Below are 17,118 nucleotides of genomic sequence, written 5' to 3' on the forward strand. Positions count from 1 at the left end.
GGGTCATGGCAGAAAACCACGAATTCCTTTCAGTCTGTCCCCTGCAGCTTTTCCCACTAACCTTCTCTGTTTTCTTTGGTGTTTGTGGGTTGAGAAGTCTGGTAACTGCCAAAGCTCACTGATTCAGGGAGCTATGCCTGTTCCACCTGTCTCCTGGGTCTGTTTGTTCCTATTGCAGCCTGTGCTGGCCTGTGCTCTGCTCTGCTTCCAGCTCTGTGTGATAGACCCTTCCCAGTGACCATCCAGGCTGACCTGCTTCCCTTTGCTATTTCGTGGGTTTTTCAGTTCTAGAATTTCTTGAGAGACATTTTATAGGTGTTTGGATGGACCTGGCAGGGAGTTGAAGCAATTGCCTCCTTTCCAGCCACCATCTTGGCTCACCCCCACAATGGCAAGATTGTATTAGGATGTCAGGAAATGCATGCAAGCTATTGAGAGCTATCTTTGGAGATGTGCCTTAAGAAATGTAAGATATAGTCATATCTTAAACTGAGTATTGGAACTTGCTATTCATAGACTTAATGGGACTATTAACTGACTGTTTTTTTCTGAGTCTAACTCCAGGTGTGAATATCAAGGAAGGCTGATGCCAGCAGTCCTTGGTGGGGGTGGAAGGAGGGGGGCACAGCAGGCGTGAACTGCATGTATGATATCTTGGTAAAGTTAAGAGGGGAACTATTCAGCCTGTGCTGAGATGGGACCCACTTCACCTGATCCCTTAACTGAAACCTGGCAGATTTTAAGCCTAGCTCAATGCAGCTTACAGTTTGGCATAACTTCTGCCTGGAGTTGATAGGAAGTTGGGGATATATGGTTCCCTTACTATAATTCTCTAATCTCTTGGTGGCAGATTTCTATACTCACAAGGTTTTTAAGTACAGTAACAAATCTATTAAAATAATTGATTATGGAGCATCTTAGATTACTTTAGGATTGGGAGTATTGTTCCTGTGTGTGGTCCTGTATAAGTTATGGTAGTTTGTAAGGGCCTCGTACAGGGTCTTGTATAAGTTAGAGGTTTTTTTTCTTAATTCTTGTTAATGGTATAGAGAAAATTAGGTCAAGGCCTTGTGAGAATATTATTTTCTTATTTTGTTAATATCATGCTTGTCCAAAGCCTTGTTACAATTAATAATGTTAAAAGAAGAATGACCTGTGGTTTATTTTGTAAATGCCATCAAAGAAATATGGCATGACTAAAAGGTTAAGCTTTTATGTATGTACTGTGTTAAAAATTGAGTATTTGATGTATTTATGTATTACTGGAGCCTGTTGTTAATTCCTTAGTGATATTTCATCCTCCTGGTGGGAAAATTAGTAATGGATTAATGTAAAATTTAAGAAACTAGGTTCTGATGTGAATTTCTTAAACATGACAATTGATCAAGGTTCCAATTTTTAATTTGTAAAAATGATTAGGGTATAGGGATTAGAAATGGTAACTTAAAATTGTGCTAAGGTAACTTTTATAGGAGTGGAAAGAAAGCTGGTCCCTACAAGAAGACAAGAAGGAGAAGATGCTGTGATACTGTGCTGAAGATGGCTGGAACAAATACCAAGGACCAGAGGCCTTCATTGATGATGTTCCCTGCCAGACAGCTGTATGGAAAAAGACTTTTGAATATTAAAGGGACAATTGCATGATTGTTTTCTTTTGGATCTCTGTATCTGTATTTATAAAGGCGACTGCCCCCTTTGATTTGTCAATGCATCTATCAACATTTACCCCTTCCCATAATTACTTAAAGGGGTGATGGTTAAGGGGAAAAATTCAGATGAGAAAGAGTAAGGGAGTATTAAAGATGTGGAAACAAAAATTTGAATAAAAGAAGAGGGGGAAATTGTAAGAACCAGGGTGGGGCAGTTTCGTTTCTACAGAGTTAAAAGTATTACTCTTCTTTTCCCCACCCCCCAGCTTTAGCAGAAACCAGTCCTCTGGTTGGTCAGGTGAAAAGTTAGGTGCATGCTTACATGAGCCATTTGAGGATGGCATGACATAGACAGACAGGGGTTTACATCTGACCAATGAAGAGCCTTGCAGGAGATCTGATGTTGGGGTCAATAAAAGGACTGGCATCCAACTGAATCCTTTGTACTTCCTCCTGTTCTCTGTTCAGGGGATGTAGCAATTTATTCAGACCAAATAAACATAAACTATAAGTAAAAGAAAAAAGAACTGATGATCTCTGAATGAAGATGGAAGCATTTTTTCACTTAGTTTATTCTTTGTCATTTTTTTCTTTTTATTTATTTCTTATTTCAAAACTAACATGGAATTTTTCACTTGATTGCACATGTATAAACCACATCAAGCTGTCTACCATTTCTATGGGGATAAGGAGAGAGAATGTGTCAATGCACTAGAGTTTCCAGTGAATTTTATATAATTTTGAATCTTAGAAACTTAGAGTTAACAACCATTTTACAGATCTTACCAACCAGAGATTTTTAGCCTTTTTTTGAATTATGGTACCCAACGATAGTCTTGTGAACATATAGGTTCCTCAGAATAATGCCTTTTGTTACATTAAAATGAAATATATAAGATTATAAAGGAAAACAACTGTATTTAAATAATGATGTATGTATTTTCCTTTTCCTTATCCTTTTGCTTAGGAGTCAGCTCATGCACAATTGGTAGAATTTTGGTTCTTTAGTCTTGTAATCCTAACGTCAAGGGAATCACTGATGACTTTAGTAAAAGAGAGTTGTAATGAAAGGCCTATTGTAGAACCTTAGTGCTTAAGTTAGGCTTTTAATATAAACAGGGATTCCAAGTGTCAGAGATGAGAAGGGAGAACATTGCAGGTATAATAGAGAATCTGTTCAAAGTCACAAAGGTAATACATTAAATTTCACTAATGAAAAAGAGAAGGTAGGCCCATTTGGCTAGAAAGAAAATTAAATGAAGGAGAATAATGTAAAAACACTCAAAGAAAAATAAGTTACAGCCATATTGTGAAGGAATTTAAATGGAAAACATTATAATTTGTACTTTGTTTCTATGTCTAGAAAGAAACTGTTGAAGATTCCTATGGAAAATAGTGTCTCATACCCACCTGTAATTTAAGAATACTTATTTGGCAACTGCATGGAAAATGAATTGAAGAAAGGAGGGACAGGAAATTGTTTCCTAAGTAAGAATTTCCTAGAACTTGTTTATTCTATCAAAAATTTAGTTACAATTCTAAGGCCATCATATATCATATCTTAACATTTATATAATACTTAAGGGCTTACATTTATTACCTAACTCATTTTTTATAATAAGTCTGGGAAGTAGGTGCTATCATTTTCCTTAATTTTTAATTTAGAAAACTTAATCAAAGGTTACATATTTTACTCAGGTTCATTTAGTTATTGTCTGACAGAAATTTGAATCCAGGTCATCCTGGATTCTATCCACCCATCTATCTACTCTGTCACTTAGTTTCCTCCTAGAAACAGCTTTCATATTTGTTTTGGTCATAAGAAAGATTGTGCACCTTTTAAAACACAATCACCTAAAACAAGCTAATTTAGAATTCTGAGGAACTTAGATTTTTGAACAATCACCTTTTATCTGGAGAACATGTATTTTCACAATATGGAGAGAAAGTTTTATTCCTTAGGGCAGCATTGCCTGTTAAAGTTGTTTCAGGATGGAAGGTGCCACTTTTTTGGGTGGGGTATGTGTGGAATGAACTTTCTCTCCCTTTTGGTCTTGAAGAAGAGATTAATGATGCTGAGGAGATGATTCCTACACTGGGCAGGAGGAGGACTAAATGTCTTCTAATTTTCCTTCCATATCTTAGGTTCTATGCATTCGACATTGTCAACCTTCTGTTTTTATGTTACTACATTTTAGTAATATATCAGCTGAGAGATGACTTTTCAATCTTTCTTCATATTAGAGAAAGAATCCAGAACATTTGAAAATCTGTGTATCTGGACTAAGTTGGGAAACAATTCCTAAATTGTTTTAATAACAATTCTAGCCAGAAGGGTGCAGTAACTGCTTTGTTGATGGATGTTCAGAAAGCCATAGTGAAGTATGTCAAAGTAAACACTGCAAGTTGGAAACAGCAATAAAAAACAACAATTAATTTGAATTTTGTGAGTACCCAAATCATTTTCAGTTTACTCTTGTTTATATTGCAAGGAGAGAGAAGAGGGAGGAAGAGAAATAAATTCAGAAATTCAGTTGATATAGGACATGACAATTTTAAATTATAAGTCTTATATTAGTTTCCTTCTTCATCTCCTATGGTTGTCTAGATTCTATGGGAAAAGGTAGTTGGATAAAATGGTAATAAATGGCATTCATATCTTAATTTATAATATTAGTCTGTCTGTTTGTAGACAATGGTATTAGCCTGGGAAAGAAATATATTTGTAGAATAAGAGAGGATGAACATGAGATAAAGAAAGTAAACCATGCCTGAGTTTCAGAGTTATTTATTTTTGTAACATCTAGTATATTTTATCTCCAGTCCAGTGCCTATTAAAAATAAGTCCCTTTTAGAAAAAAGTTTAGAAAGAATAATTTTCCCCAAATAGTACTTTTTAAACTGAATTATATCTTCATCGATTGACTGATTTGAATCTGGCGTTCTGTAATTTCATTCATCAGTGTGGCCTAGAAAGTAATATTGACATTTTCATTATAATATGGGGAATATTTTACAAACTTTATTAGGGGGATACAAAGTTGTTGGAAAGAATGAAATAAAAATATATAAGAAAGATTAAATAAAAATCCTGTAGATGAACTGGAATATAAAGTAGCATTAAAAAGGTTAATGGCTTTAAAAATGCAACAAAGAGAAGATAAAGAGAATAATACCTGACTCAGAAGTAAATCTGCTGCACAGAACCATAAGGATGTTTCTCAAATACACCTATATGCAGAAAGGGAAATATGTTCTCTGAAGTGGAGGTATTACCTACCTTGGAAGGAAATTGCAATACCATTAATTCTCGATAAACCAGGGATTGAAAATGGATGCCAAATGACCTGTATCAGATGCTTCGGAGGTCCAAAAATTTAGATATAAGAATGACATGATCATAGAGACATGAAATCAGATTTTTGTCCTGAAAATAGATGAGAGGCTATCATAAATTTTAATGGTAAACATAGAGATGATGCAACTCATGGGAAAAAATAGAAATTTACACACAAACAAAACTTGTTGCTAATGAGGGGATTGCCTATTAAGCTCGTATCAGTATAGGGATGTGTGTATAGTGCATATATGCATATAGACATGTATAATTTTTTCAACAATCAAGCTAACAGCTACTGTGAGGGTGTAAAGTTCACAGAATGCTACAAGCTCAGGTCCTTTTCATCTGCTTTATTAAAGAAAGTAATGTTAAGTGGTTAACAATCTTACTTTAATCCAGCATACAAATAACATCCACCTAGTTCAGGGGAAAAAGCCAGCACCCTGCATTACAGATAAAATACAATACGTAGTTATCAACATCTGAGTCTTCAGCCAGGGAGCTTATTACAATGGCTGGCCTAGAGTCAGGTGCCACTCTGGCTGTGGTTAAGAGCTACAAGACAGAACACTAACCTCTGTGCTTATACATCCTGTTCAGGGCCCCAAGGGTCCTGACCTCACCCAGGCCGGGCATGGAAAAGTTCCCTACCCCCAGTATCACATCAGATACAAATCAATGGCTCCCAATTGTCTCAGTGCTGAGAAATACAAAAACATCCCACTTTATCTGCCCCATTCAAACAAAGGCCAGAATCATTAAAGGTCAACAGCAAAAAGTCCCACCATAATTACTATTACAATAATATATGTATGTATGTATATATAACATATGTTATGTATCATTATATATTTATAGTATCTATAGTATATATGCATATGTGTATGTTTACACGTACACATAATATGGCTGGCTTACAAAGAATAAAGATGACAGTGAAGAGTGCAATAAATGAATATCATTTAATTGTGTCCTGCTTAAAGAACAGAATGATTTGAGGCTTGAAAATACTGGGCAGAAAAAGAAAAGCTTTACAGGTATTGTTTTCATTCTTTTCTTTGGTTTTGTATTTTATTTTACCAAAACACAAATACAAAATAGAGAAAAGAAACAAAAACATATCATAAACTTAAATACTGAAACTTAAATATAAAGTAATAAAGAAAAATGCATGTCATATTCATAGCAGAACATTGGCAAGGATTCAAAATATGTAACAATAAATTTTCATTTCAAGAAATCCTGTGTGATAAATAAAACACCTTGTGTTGAGAATTGTCCATCTTTTCTTTGCTTCCTTGTATTTTGTTTTCGGCTGTGCACTTTTTAACTTTGTTCTTTTTTCCCTTCCCCCATCCCCTCAGAAAGCTACAATATAATTTAGATATTTCTTGATATATACATACACATATAGATATACATGTAGACTTGTAGATATACACATGCTTATATAGACATATACTTTCCCAAACCATAACCTACTCCTGACCTTTATTTTTTATGTTTGTACACATCTTTTGTTTTCTATCCTTCCTGACTCCTCTGCTTTACTTCTACCTGCTACATCACCTTCTTATTACTTGCTTGCTCCCCTTGTCCACCAATCACCCTGCCCTCCTATTACTTGCCTCCCCCCTCTAAGGATCCCTCCCCTATCCTCCCATTCCCATTAATCTAAACACCCTTTACCTATTCACTCATTCTCCTCTCTAAAAATCCTTCCCTTGACCTAATTCCTCCCTTGTCTTCTCCCCCCATACTAAACCCCAACCATTTTATTTCTTCTAAATTTAGTAGACTTTTATACTCTTCTAAATATATACGTATTGTTCCCTCTTAAACCCATTCCCAATGAAAGTAGGTTACCACATCTACCAGCCCTCCTCTCCCATCTAAATCCTCAGTATCTTTTATTCTTCTTGCACCTCTTTTTTATAAAATAGTTACTGTTTTTAGTTGTTTCTAAATGATTTTACTTTTTAAAATCATATCATAGTCAGTTTTATCTCCCTCTTTCTTATGAGCTCAACAACTATTAAAAAGAATTTTAGACATACATTTTACATTTTATGCTATATAAAAGGTAAGCAGTCTGTTCTTGTGAATCCCTTATACTCAGTCTTTGGCATGTACCTTATGTTTCCCTTGGTTCTTGTATGTCGACTCTTCTATTAAGTTGAGGATTTTTTAACAAAGTCTTGAAAGTGTCAGGGTTTGTCAAATATCCATTTTTTTTTCCTTCAAGATAATGCTGAAATTAGAAGGTTATGTTATTTTTGGCTGGAGCCCCAGGTCTTTTGCTCTTCAATATATTGTGTTTCAAGAACTGTAGTACTTTACAGTCTCTGCTGCTAGGTCTTGTGTAATTCTAACTGTGGCACCATCATATTTAAATTGTTTTAATTTTTTTTATTCCATAAATTAACCCATTTATTGTTGGACTATGGGCTACAGGTATTTGATAAGAAGATTTTACTGGTCTTTCAATTCCTTCAGTCTTCTGATGGCAGATTTGACTGTGACTGCAGAGGTGGTATTGTAGGTCCATGCACCACCAGCTACAGTTTTTATACAGTATCCACAATGCCAGATACCCACAGCCTGTCTCTTCATTTTGGTCTTTCCACAAAAGGAGCAGTTATACTTGGCATGCTGGCTATTTTCAATTTTCTTCACCATTTTTCTGAGGGATGCACCATAACATGTTCCATATTTACCAACAATTCCAACCTTCTTGGTGCATTGAGCCATGTTGCCAGTCATGGGGCTGGAGCTCAGAGAGCTAAATTGTTTTAATTTTGATGCTTTTAATATTTTATCCTTGAGCTTGGGGTTCTGGAATTTGACTATGATGTTCCTATGAGTTTTCCTCATTGGATTTCTTTTAAATGGTGTGCAATGAATTTTTTCCTGTTTCTACTTCCCTGCCTTGTTCTAATGCTTCAAGACAATTTTCTCTAATTATTTGGTGTATTATTGTATAGATTCTTTTTTTTGATCATGACTACAGATATTATTTTTTTTAAATCAAGAACAACAGGGAAGAGAAAAACTTGGCCAATTAATTGGGGTAGGAGGGAAGAGAATTATAGCATTAATAGATGATTGGATGAAAGAATTGTTCTATTCATTGTTAACATCTGTTCATCCTATATCAGAGAGCTTAATTTTAAAAATGGATAGATTACAACAAATGTGAATGAAAATGAAAATGAATTGAAGCCTAAGAATGGTGATGTGATAGTAAAAAAGTATTCAGCTATTTCATATTAGACCAAGCTTCCAGGCCCGGAGGACTTGAATTCCATGAGTAAAATAATTGGCAAATAAAATAAATAGATAAGTCTGATGATTATCCATAGAGAAAAAATGAGATTTTTAAATAAACAAATGACCTGTGAGCTTTTATTTAAGGAAAGAATGATAACTAAAAGTCAGCATGAGGTCATTAAGGCTAAATGATATTCAGTTAATCTAGTTTACTTTTTTGGTATTGATACTATACTAGGCAAGACATTGACATAGAATATTGGGATTTTATCAAGATATTTGGCAAAATCAGTCATGATATCTATTTAATGAGTGTAGAATGATTTGAGTTGGCTAATAGTGCAGTTATAGAGTGATAACTGTCTGAACAATCTATTCAATTCAACAGTAATTATAAAAGTGTATTTGAAGTAGCTAGGCTATATGTAAATGAGAGATATAAAAGAAAAACAAAAACATACCTGTCTCTGCCTTCAAGAAGTTTATGGTCTAATGAGTGATATATACATGCATATAAGCTAATATGGAATAAATCGAATACTGAAATAGTAACAACAACTTGGAAGATAAAGAATGTCTGTACGTAAAGTCAGATCTGAGTTAACTTAGAAGGTAAGGATTTTCAGAGGCATATGTGAAGAGACAATATGTTCCAAATGTAAGGGAGGAAATCTTTGCACAGGCATGGTTCAAGTTGTCTAGTTGTAATAAAACATAAAATGTGTGAAAGGGAGTAATTTGAGGAAAAAATACTGAGAAATTTAAACTACAGAATATACAGGAATTTAAATATCACACTATGGGGTATATTTTATGCCATAGGCATTCAGAAGACACTTATGGTTCTCAACCAAGTCAACAATAGCATAAGCTCTACATTTTAAAAACAATAATGTTACATCATTGTAGTTTAAAAAAAGTGGAAAGGGGAGAAACTGGAAGAAGATGGGAGGTCAATTAAAGATGTATAGTGACTTCTAGAGGTGGAGCCAAAATGGCAGAAGAGAGAAAACAATCAGCCAAGCTCTCCCAGCATTCCTCTTCAAACAACTTTAAAATAAAGTCTTAAATTGAATTCTCGAGCATCAGAGCCAATAAAATATCCAAGTGATAAATTCTTTCAGCTCAAGATCATTTTGGAAATCAGAAAAAATGAATCTGTGACATGAAGGAGAAGAGAGGCAGACCCAAAGCTCCTGTAAATAAAACACTAGTGGTGGGACTAGACGTTGATGAGAAAAACAGCAGAAGTTTTTGGAGCTCTCAAGCCAGAGATAGTAAGAAAATCTGGCAACTGGCCAGAAAATGATTACAGGGGACCCCAGGGTTATCACTAGATGTAGGTCCAGATGCTTTTTGGCAATACCATTGTCTACAACCATTTCTGGGTAATAATTCAAGAGCAGAGAGGACTGCTTTCAATCAAGAGGGAGAAGGATCCCTAGGGATCAGTATCACTTTTGATACTAAAGTAGCAGGGGTCCTGAAAAACAGTATTATTTCTGGTCTCAAGAAAAGAGGAGTCATGAGAAGCAGTATGGATTATAATCACAAGGGAAGAGGAACCATTCCTGGGTGAGGACCAGTGGGCAGACCAAGACAGCTGTGAGTGACAAGATATCTCTCCCCAGCAAAATGACCAGACCTCCACAACTAAATCTGAAGAAGACAATGATGTCAAAACAACCATAAACTAAGTATCAAAATAAAAAAAAAACTGTGATTTGGACACGAACCCCCAAAAAACTCCTGGAGGGGTAAAAATGATTTTTGAAACCAAATAAGAGAGGTGGAGGAAAAATTGGTTGAAGAAATGAGAGTTAGGGCAGAAAATTAGTAAAAAATAAGCAAACATCCTGGTAAAGATGAACAAAAATATTGAAGAAAATAACACTTAAAAATTGGCCAAATGCAAAAGGAATTTCAAAACCCTAAAGATGAAAATAACCCCTTAAAAGTCAGAATTGGCAGCTTCAATCATCAAAGCAACTTGGCACTGGCTAAGAAAAAGAGCAGTAGATCAGTAGAATAGGTTACTTATGCAAGGCTCAACAATCAATGACTATAGTAATCTACTGCTTAATAAATCCCGACCCTAGCTTCTGGGATAAGAAGTCACTGTTTAACAACAAAAAAGAAAACTCCTTAGAAAACAAAAATAGTATGGCAGAAACTAAGCATAGATCAATACCTTAAAACCTATACAAAGATAAATGGGTACCTGATTTAGATATAAAGACTCATATTATAAGCAAAGTAAAAGAGCAAGGAGGAATTAACCTGTGAGATTTGTGGAGGAAGGAACCATGAATGACCAAACAAAAGATGGAGAGCATTATAAAATGCAAAATGGCACGACAAAATTAGAAGGGAAGCAGAAATCTGGGAAACATTTTTACAGCCAGTGTCTCTAATAAAGGCCTCATTTCTCAAATATATAGAGAACTGAATCAAATTTATAAGAATATAAGTCATGCCCCAATTGACAAATTGTCAAAGGATATGAACAGGCAGTTTTAGCTGAAGAAATTAAAGCTATCTGTAGTCATATAAAATGCCTTAAGTCACTATTTATTAGAGAAATGCAAGTATCTTCTTCTTGCGTTGGGAGCTCTGGAATTTGCCTGCAATATTCCTGGAATTTTCATTTTGGTATATCATTCAGGAGGTGATCAGTGGATTCTTTCAATTTTTATTTTACTTTCTGGTTTTAGGATATCAGAGCAGTTTTCTGTAATAATTTCTTGAAATATTATGCCAGGGCTCTTTTTTTGTAAAATATCACTTTCAGATAGTGCAATAATTCGTAAATTATCATTCCTTAATATATTTTCAAGGTCAATTGTTTTACAAATTGGATATTTCACATTTTCTGCATTTTCATTCTTTTGATTTTATTTATGCTTTAATATCTCATGGAGTCATTAGGTTCTACTTGTCCATTATATTTTTTTTGGTACATATCAGCAATTTTAATTATATATAATTTTTCTCCAGTCTATAAGGCAAGCTTATTGTTGTCGAGGTAGCAATTAGATTTCTTTTAGTTTTCTTTTTTTTTCTTTTTAAATTTATTTATTTAACATATTTAGTTTTCAGCATTGATTTTCACAAGAGTTTGAATTACAAATTTTCTGCGCATTTCTACCCTCCCCTCCACTCCAAGATGGCATATATTCTGGTTGTCCTGTTCCCCAGTCAGCCCTCCCTTCTGTCACACCAATCCCCTCCGTTCCCCTTTTCCCTTTCTTTCTTGTAGGGCAAGATAAATTTCTACACCCTATTGCCTCTGTATCTTATTTTCTAGTTGCATGTAAAAAGGTTTTTTTTTTTTGTTTTTGAACATCTGTTTTTAAAACTTTGAGTTCCAAATTCTCTCCCCTCTTCCCTTCCCACCCACCCTCCCTAAGAAGTCAAGCAATTTAGCATAGGCCACAAGTGTATCATCATGTATAACCCTTCCACAGTACTCATGTTGTGAAAGACTAACTATATTTTGCTCCTTCCCAACCCATTCCCCTTTATTGAATTTTCTCCCTTGACCCTGTCCCCTTTCCAAAGTGTCTGTTTTTGATTGCCTCCACCCCCATCTGCCCTCCCCTCCATCATCCCCCCCCTTTTTAAATCTTCTTCCCTCTTCTTTCCTGTGGGGTAAGATACCCTATTGAGTAGGTATGGTATTCCCTCCTCAGGCCAAATTTGATGAAAGCAAGATTCACTTATTCCCCCCTCACATGCCCTCTCCCGTCCTCCCACAGAAGTGCTTCCTTTTGACACCTTTATGTGAGATAATCCACCCCATTCTATCTCCCCCTATCTCCTTCTCTCAATATGTTCCTCTCTCATCCCTTAATTTGATTTTATTTCTTTTAGATATCTTCCCTTCATCTTCAACTCACCCTCTGTCTGCTCTCTCTCTCTCTCTCTCTTTCTCTCTTTACAATATATATATATATATATATATATATATATATATATATATATATACACACACACACATATATATACACATAAATATATACATACATTCATATTCACTTATATATATACACATATAAACATATATATATATGCATATTCCTTTCAGCTACTATGGTATTGAGGTATCATGAATCATACACATCATCTTTCTATGTAGGAATGTAAACAAAACAGTTCAACTTTAGTAAGTCCCTTATGATTTCTCTTTCTTGTTTACCTTTTCATGCTTCTCTTGATTCTCATGTTTGAAAGTCAAATTTTCTATTCAGCTCTGGTCTTTTCACTGAGAAAGCTTGAAAGTCCTCTATTTTATTGAAAGTCCTCTATTTTATTGAAAATCAATATTTTGCCTTGGAGCATGATACTCAGTTTTGCTGGGTAGGTGATTCTAGGTTTTAATCCTAGCTACACTGACCTCCAGAATATCGTATTCCAAGCCCTTTGATCTCTTAATGTAGAAGCTAACAGGTCTTGGGTTATTCTAATTGGGTTTCCACAATACTCAAATTGTTTCTTTCTGGCTGCTTGCAGTATTTTCTCCTTGATCTGGGAGCTCTGGAATTTGCCGACAATATTCCTAGGAGTTTTCTTTTTGGGATCTTTTTCAGGAGGTGATTGGTGGATTCTTTCAATTTCCATTTTACCCTCTGGCTCTAGAATATCAGGGCAGTTCTCCTTGATAATTTCTTGAAAGATGATATCTAGGCTCTTTTTTTGATCACGGCTTTCAGGTAGTCCAATAATTTTTAAATTATCTCTCTTGGATCTATTTTCCAGGTCAGTGGTTTTTCCAAGGAGATCTTTCACATTGTCTTCCATTTTTTCATTCCTTTGGTTCTGTTTTAGAATATCTTGATTTCTCATCAAGTCACTAGCTTCCACTTGCTCCAATCTAATTTTTAAAGTAGTATTTTCTTCAGTGGTCTTTTGGACCTCCTTTTCCATTTGGCTAATTCTGCCTTTCAAGGCATTCTTCTCCTCATTGGCTTTTTGGAGCTCTTTTGCCATTTGAGTTAGTCTGTTTTTTAAGGTGCTGTTTTCTTCAGTGTATTTTTCAGTATTTTTTTGGGTCTCCTTTAGCAAGTCATTGACTTGTTTTTCATGATTTTCTCACATCCTTCTCATTTCTCTTCCCAATTGTTCCTCTACTTCTCTAACTTGCTTTTCCCAATCCTTTTTGAGCTCTTCCATGACCTGAGACCAGTTCATGTTTTTCTTGGAGGCTTTTGGTGTAGGCTCTTGGATTTTGTTGACTTCTTCTGCCTGTATGTTTTGGTCTTCTTTGTCACCAAAGAAAGGATCCAAAGTCTGAGACTGAATCTCAGTGCATTTTCGCTGCCTGGCCATATTCTCAACCAACTACTTGACCCTTGAGTTTTTCAGCGGGGTATGACTGCTTGTAGACTAAAGAGTTCTATGTTCCACATTTGGGGGGATGTGCCAGCTGTGCCACACCAGCACTCTTCCTTCCCCAAGAACCCCCAACCCGGACTGGGCTTAGATCTTCAGCAGGCTGTGCACTCTTGCTCTGATCCACCACTTAATTCCTCCCACCAGGTGGGCCTGGGGCCAGAAGCAACAGCAGCTGTAACTGCCCCACCTCCGCTGCCCCAGGTGGCCGAACTGTGAACTCCTTCCACTTCCACAGCTTTTCCCACTAACCTTCTCTGCTGTCTTTGGTGTTTGTGGGTTGAGAAGTCTGGTGATTGCCACAACTCACTGATTCAGGGCACTAGGGCACACTCCGCCCGGCTCCTGGTCTGGTTGGTCCATGCCACTCATGCTGGGCTCTGCTCTGTTCCACTCCCAGTGCCCAGCTCCCAGCTCCCAGGTCCCAGCTCCCAGCTCTGTGTGGGATAGACCTCACCCAGAGACCATACAGGCTGCCCTGGGCTGGAGCCATGCTTCCCTCTGCTTTTTGTGGGTTATGCAGTTCTAGAATTGGTTCAGAGCCATTTTTTATAGGTTTTTGGAGGGATTAGGCAGGGAGCTCACTGCTTTCCTGCCACCATCTTGGCTCTGCCCCCAGAAGTCCTCCATTATATTTTTTAAGAAATTATTTTCTTCATTTAACTTTTGTACCTCCTTTTCTATTTACTCAACTCTACTTTTTAAGGAGTTGTTTTATATATTGAATTTTTCTACATCTTTTATTTTCCAATTGTTGCTTACTTTACTGAGCTGTTGACTTTTTTCTGCATGATACTCATGTATCACTCTCATTTCTTTTTCAAATTTTTCTTTGGCCCCTATTATTTGATTTTTAAGTTTTTTTTGAGCTCCTCTAGAAATGGCTTTTGGACCTGAAACCAACTCAAATTGTTCTTTGAGACATTTCATAGAGCTGTTTTGACATTATTTTTTATCTAATTTTGTATTTTTATCTTCCTTGTCATCATATTGCCTTTCTTATGGTCAAGTTCTTTTGTGTTTGCTCATTTTTCCAGTCCTTTTCTTCATTGTGCACTTTATGTTAAAGTTAGCCCTTCTCCTGGAGTCAAGGGGTCAACTCTCCCAAGCTTCCGGTTTTTATGTTTCTTTGGTTGGTTGGTTTGATGCTGCTATTTTCTGATCTAATTCTGGGGATCATGAGTCTTAAGTTCTTCCAAAATGTTATGGTTTAAGGAGAGATGTGGTCATTGCTCTCCTGGCCTGTGAACTTGTCTGTGAGAAACGAGAAATACTTTTTTTACTCTGAAACTGTGATCAGGGTACTTGCTGCCCTTTGGTTACAAACTTTCACATGCCTGTGACATGCACATGTGGTTCTCGGCAAAGCAGTAGAATCTTGTACCCTGTCCTTTCAAAGTGTCCCCTATAGTTTCCTTCTGACCAGTTTTCCAGTCCCCTCATCATTTGTTGGCTGAGAACTCAGGATGTCTTTGCTGATGAAGTAGCCCCAAGTCCTGTGCTGGATAGCTGGAGTGCTGCCTTTCCTTGACTGCTCCACTCTTACTCCTGTGAGACTTGCCTTTCCTATTAACATTTTAAGTTATATTGAGCTGGGAAATTGTATCACTCTTTCCTTACATCGATTCTGTGTATCTAGAATCCATTTTGAGTCTTTATTTTAAAGTTGTTTGGAGGGGAATTTGGGAGAGCTAAGGTGAGTCATTGACTTTTCTTCACTTTGTTCTACTTCCTTAGGTTTTTCATTGAAATATTTTCTAAACTTTTGTAAGGAATTGTGCTTACTTTTAATGAAAGTATGTTGTATGTTTATGTTTATTTTTTTTTGTTTGTTTTTTTTTTGCTTTTTTTCGGCAGGGCAATTGGGGTTAAGTGACTTGCCCAAAGTCACACAGCTAGTACCTGTGTCAAGTGTACGAGGCCAGATTTGAACTCAGGTCCTTCTGACACCAGGGCTGGTGCTCTACTCACTGCGCCACCAAGCTGCCCCGATGTTTATTGTTTTTTAAGTGGTAAGATTGTGTCAGAAAGAAAATTTGTTTCAGTGCTTCCACCTAGGTACTATGCCAGAGAAAGAATTATGAAAATATTATTCCTTTTCCAGGGAAAAGGGGATGTGTTGTAGAAATAGCTTTATTGTTGGCAAATCCATAAATACAACTATTCTACATCAAATAAATTATCTAAAATCAAATTTTCATGGTTTTCTGGTTGATCAATGACTGGTGCCTTTCTGAAACATTCCCAAGTAAGCTTTACTCTTTTGTTAATATAAGGAGACATAAAAAGTTAAGTCATTGTCAAAGTTCTCAAGTAGAAATTGAACTTATCTATATTTTCTTTTTTGTGTGTGTCCTTTTCCACAATAATTAGATTCCATATGCTTCCCTTAGCATTTGTCTTTGTTTTGCACTGTCTTTTATGTAAATATGTTCTTTTTTATCAGACCTGTGCAGAACTTCCTCTACTAACACAGATGAGTATCTTTCTGCAGTTTATAGTTTTAGGGAGTTGACTAGCATGGTGTTACCACAGATAGGTTCCATAACTTGCCCAGGAGCAGATAGCAAGTTTTTTGTTTTATGTGGGACTTGAACCTAAGCCTTTCTTTTTCTCCAAAGCCAACTCTGTATTTCCTACTCCATGACACCTCTGCTAGTCCAGATATATCTATCAAAATATATGTTTCCCCAAATATAAGTCATGTCCCTGAGAGAAAATCTCTTGAAGGGAAAAAATAGGTAAACCACAAAAAATGTAAAATTAATAAGATGAATGGATGTAATTTTGATGGTCAAAAAAAGTGTAGGAGTGAAATTAATACCCCATATTTATTTTTGTCACCATTGTTCTCTCTTTTAAAGTTTTTTTTTCATGTTTTGTTTTAATTATCAATCATTAATTGGTAATATTCTGCTTTTGAATGTCAGATTTGAAGGGAAAGTATAGATTCAGTATAGTAGTTTATCTTCCACATTTTAATTACATTTGCCAATCAGTATAGCTACTGCAGTCCTTAACAGATTCTAAAGAAACTAAACACCCAGGCTTCAGGAAATGGCTCAGATCAGTGAGGCTATTGTTACCTGAGTAACCTTGTACAAGCATTCAGGATAGAACTGAATTATCCTTACCTGCTTGTCCTACCTTTGATGTATGAGCAGAGAAGCTTATCCTCCACTGTAGGGCCTATAAACTATAGTTAGTTAACTTCAAAATGAGAATTCATCCTCAGTGAATCAATGCTATTTCATCTGTCTTATTGATTAACTGCAGGTGCTTTCCATGTATGTCTTAATTAGAGAAACATTTTCAGAATCCCCAGTGGTACTGACATGTCAGAGCAAATAGGCTGTGGCTAGCACACTTTCATCATGAAGGAATGTGATCTCAGATAGAGATATTATGGGCAAAATTGTAACTCCCCAAGAGTGTTGTTCCATGGTGTTACCTGACCTACTTCTTACA

General features: G+C 36.0%; 1 protein-coding gene across 1 annotated transcript; it reads right to left on the minus strand.

Moving 5' to 3' along the window:
• Positions 1-7,395: 7,395 nt before the first annotated feature.
• On the minus strand, positions 7,396-7,740 carry LOC118839599 (60S ribosomal protein L37a-like). Its single transcript, XM_036747083.1, has one exon. It carries the CDS (start codon positions 7,738-7,740, stop codon positions 7,462-7,464), a length of 279 nt encoding a protein of 92 aa, XP_036602978.1. The 3' UTR covers positions 7,396-7,461.
• Between the last annotated feature and the right edge of the window lie 9,378 nt (positions 7,741-17,118).

The sequence above is a fragment of the Trichosurus vulpecula genome, chromosome 2, assembly GCF_011100635.1.
Source record: "Trichosurus vulpecula isolate mTriVul1 chromosome 2, mTriVul1.pri, whole genome shotgun sequence".
Classification (NCBI taxonomy): Eukaryota; Metazoa; Chordata; class Mammalia; order Diprotodontia; family Phalangeridae; genus Trichosurus; species Trichosurus vulpecula.

Bases quoted from the DNA above. Each gene is read 5' to 3' on its own strand.
- LOC118839599 (XM_036747083.1), bottom strand. From the start codon at position 7,740: ATGGCTCAATGCACCAAGAAGGTTGGAATTGTTGGTAAATATGGAACA.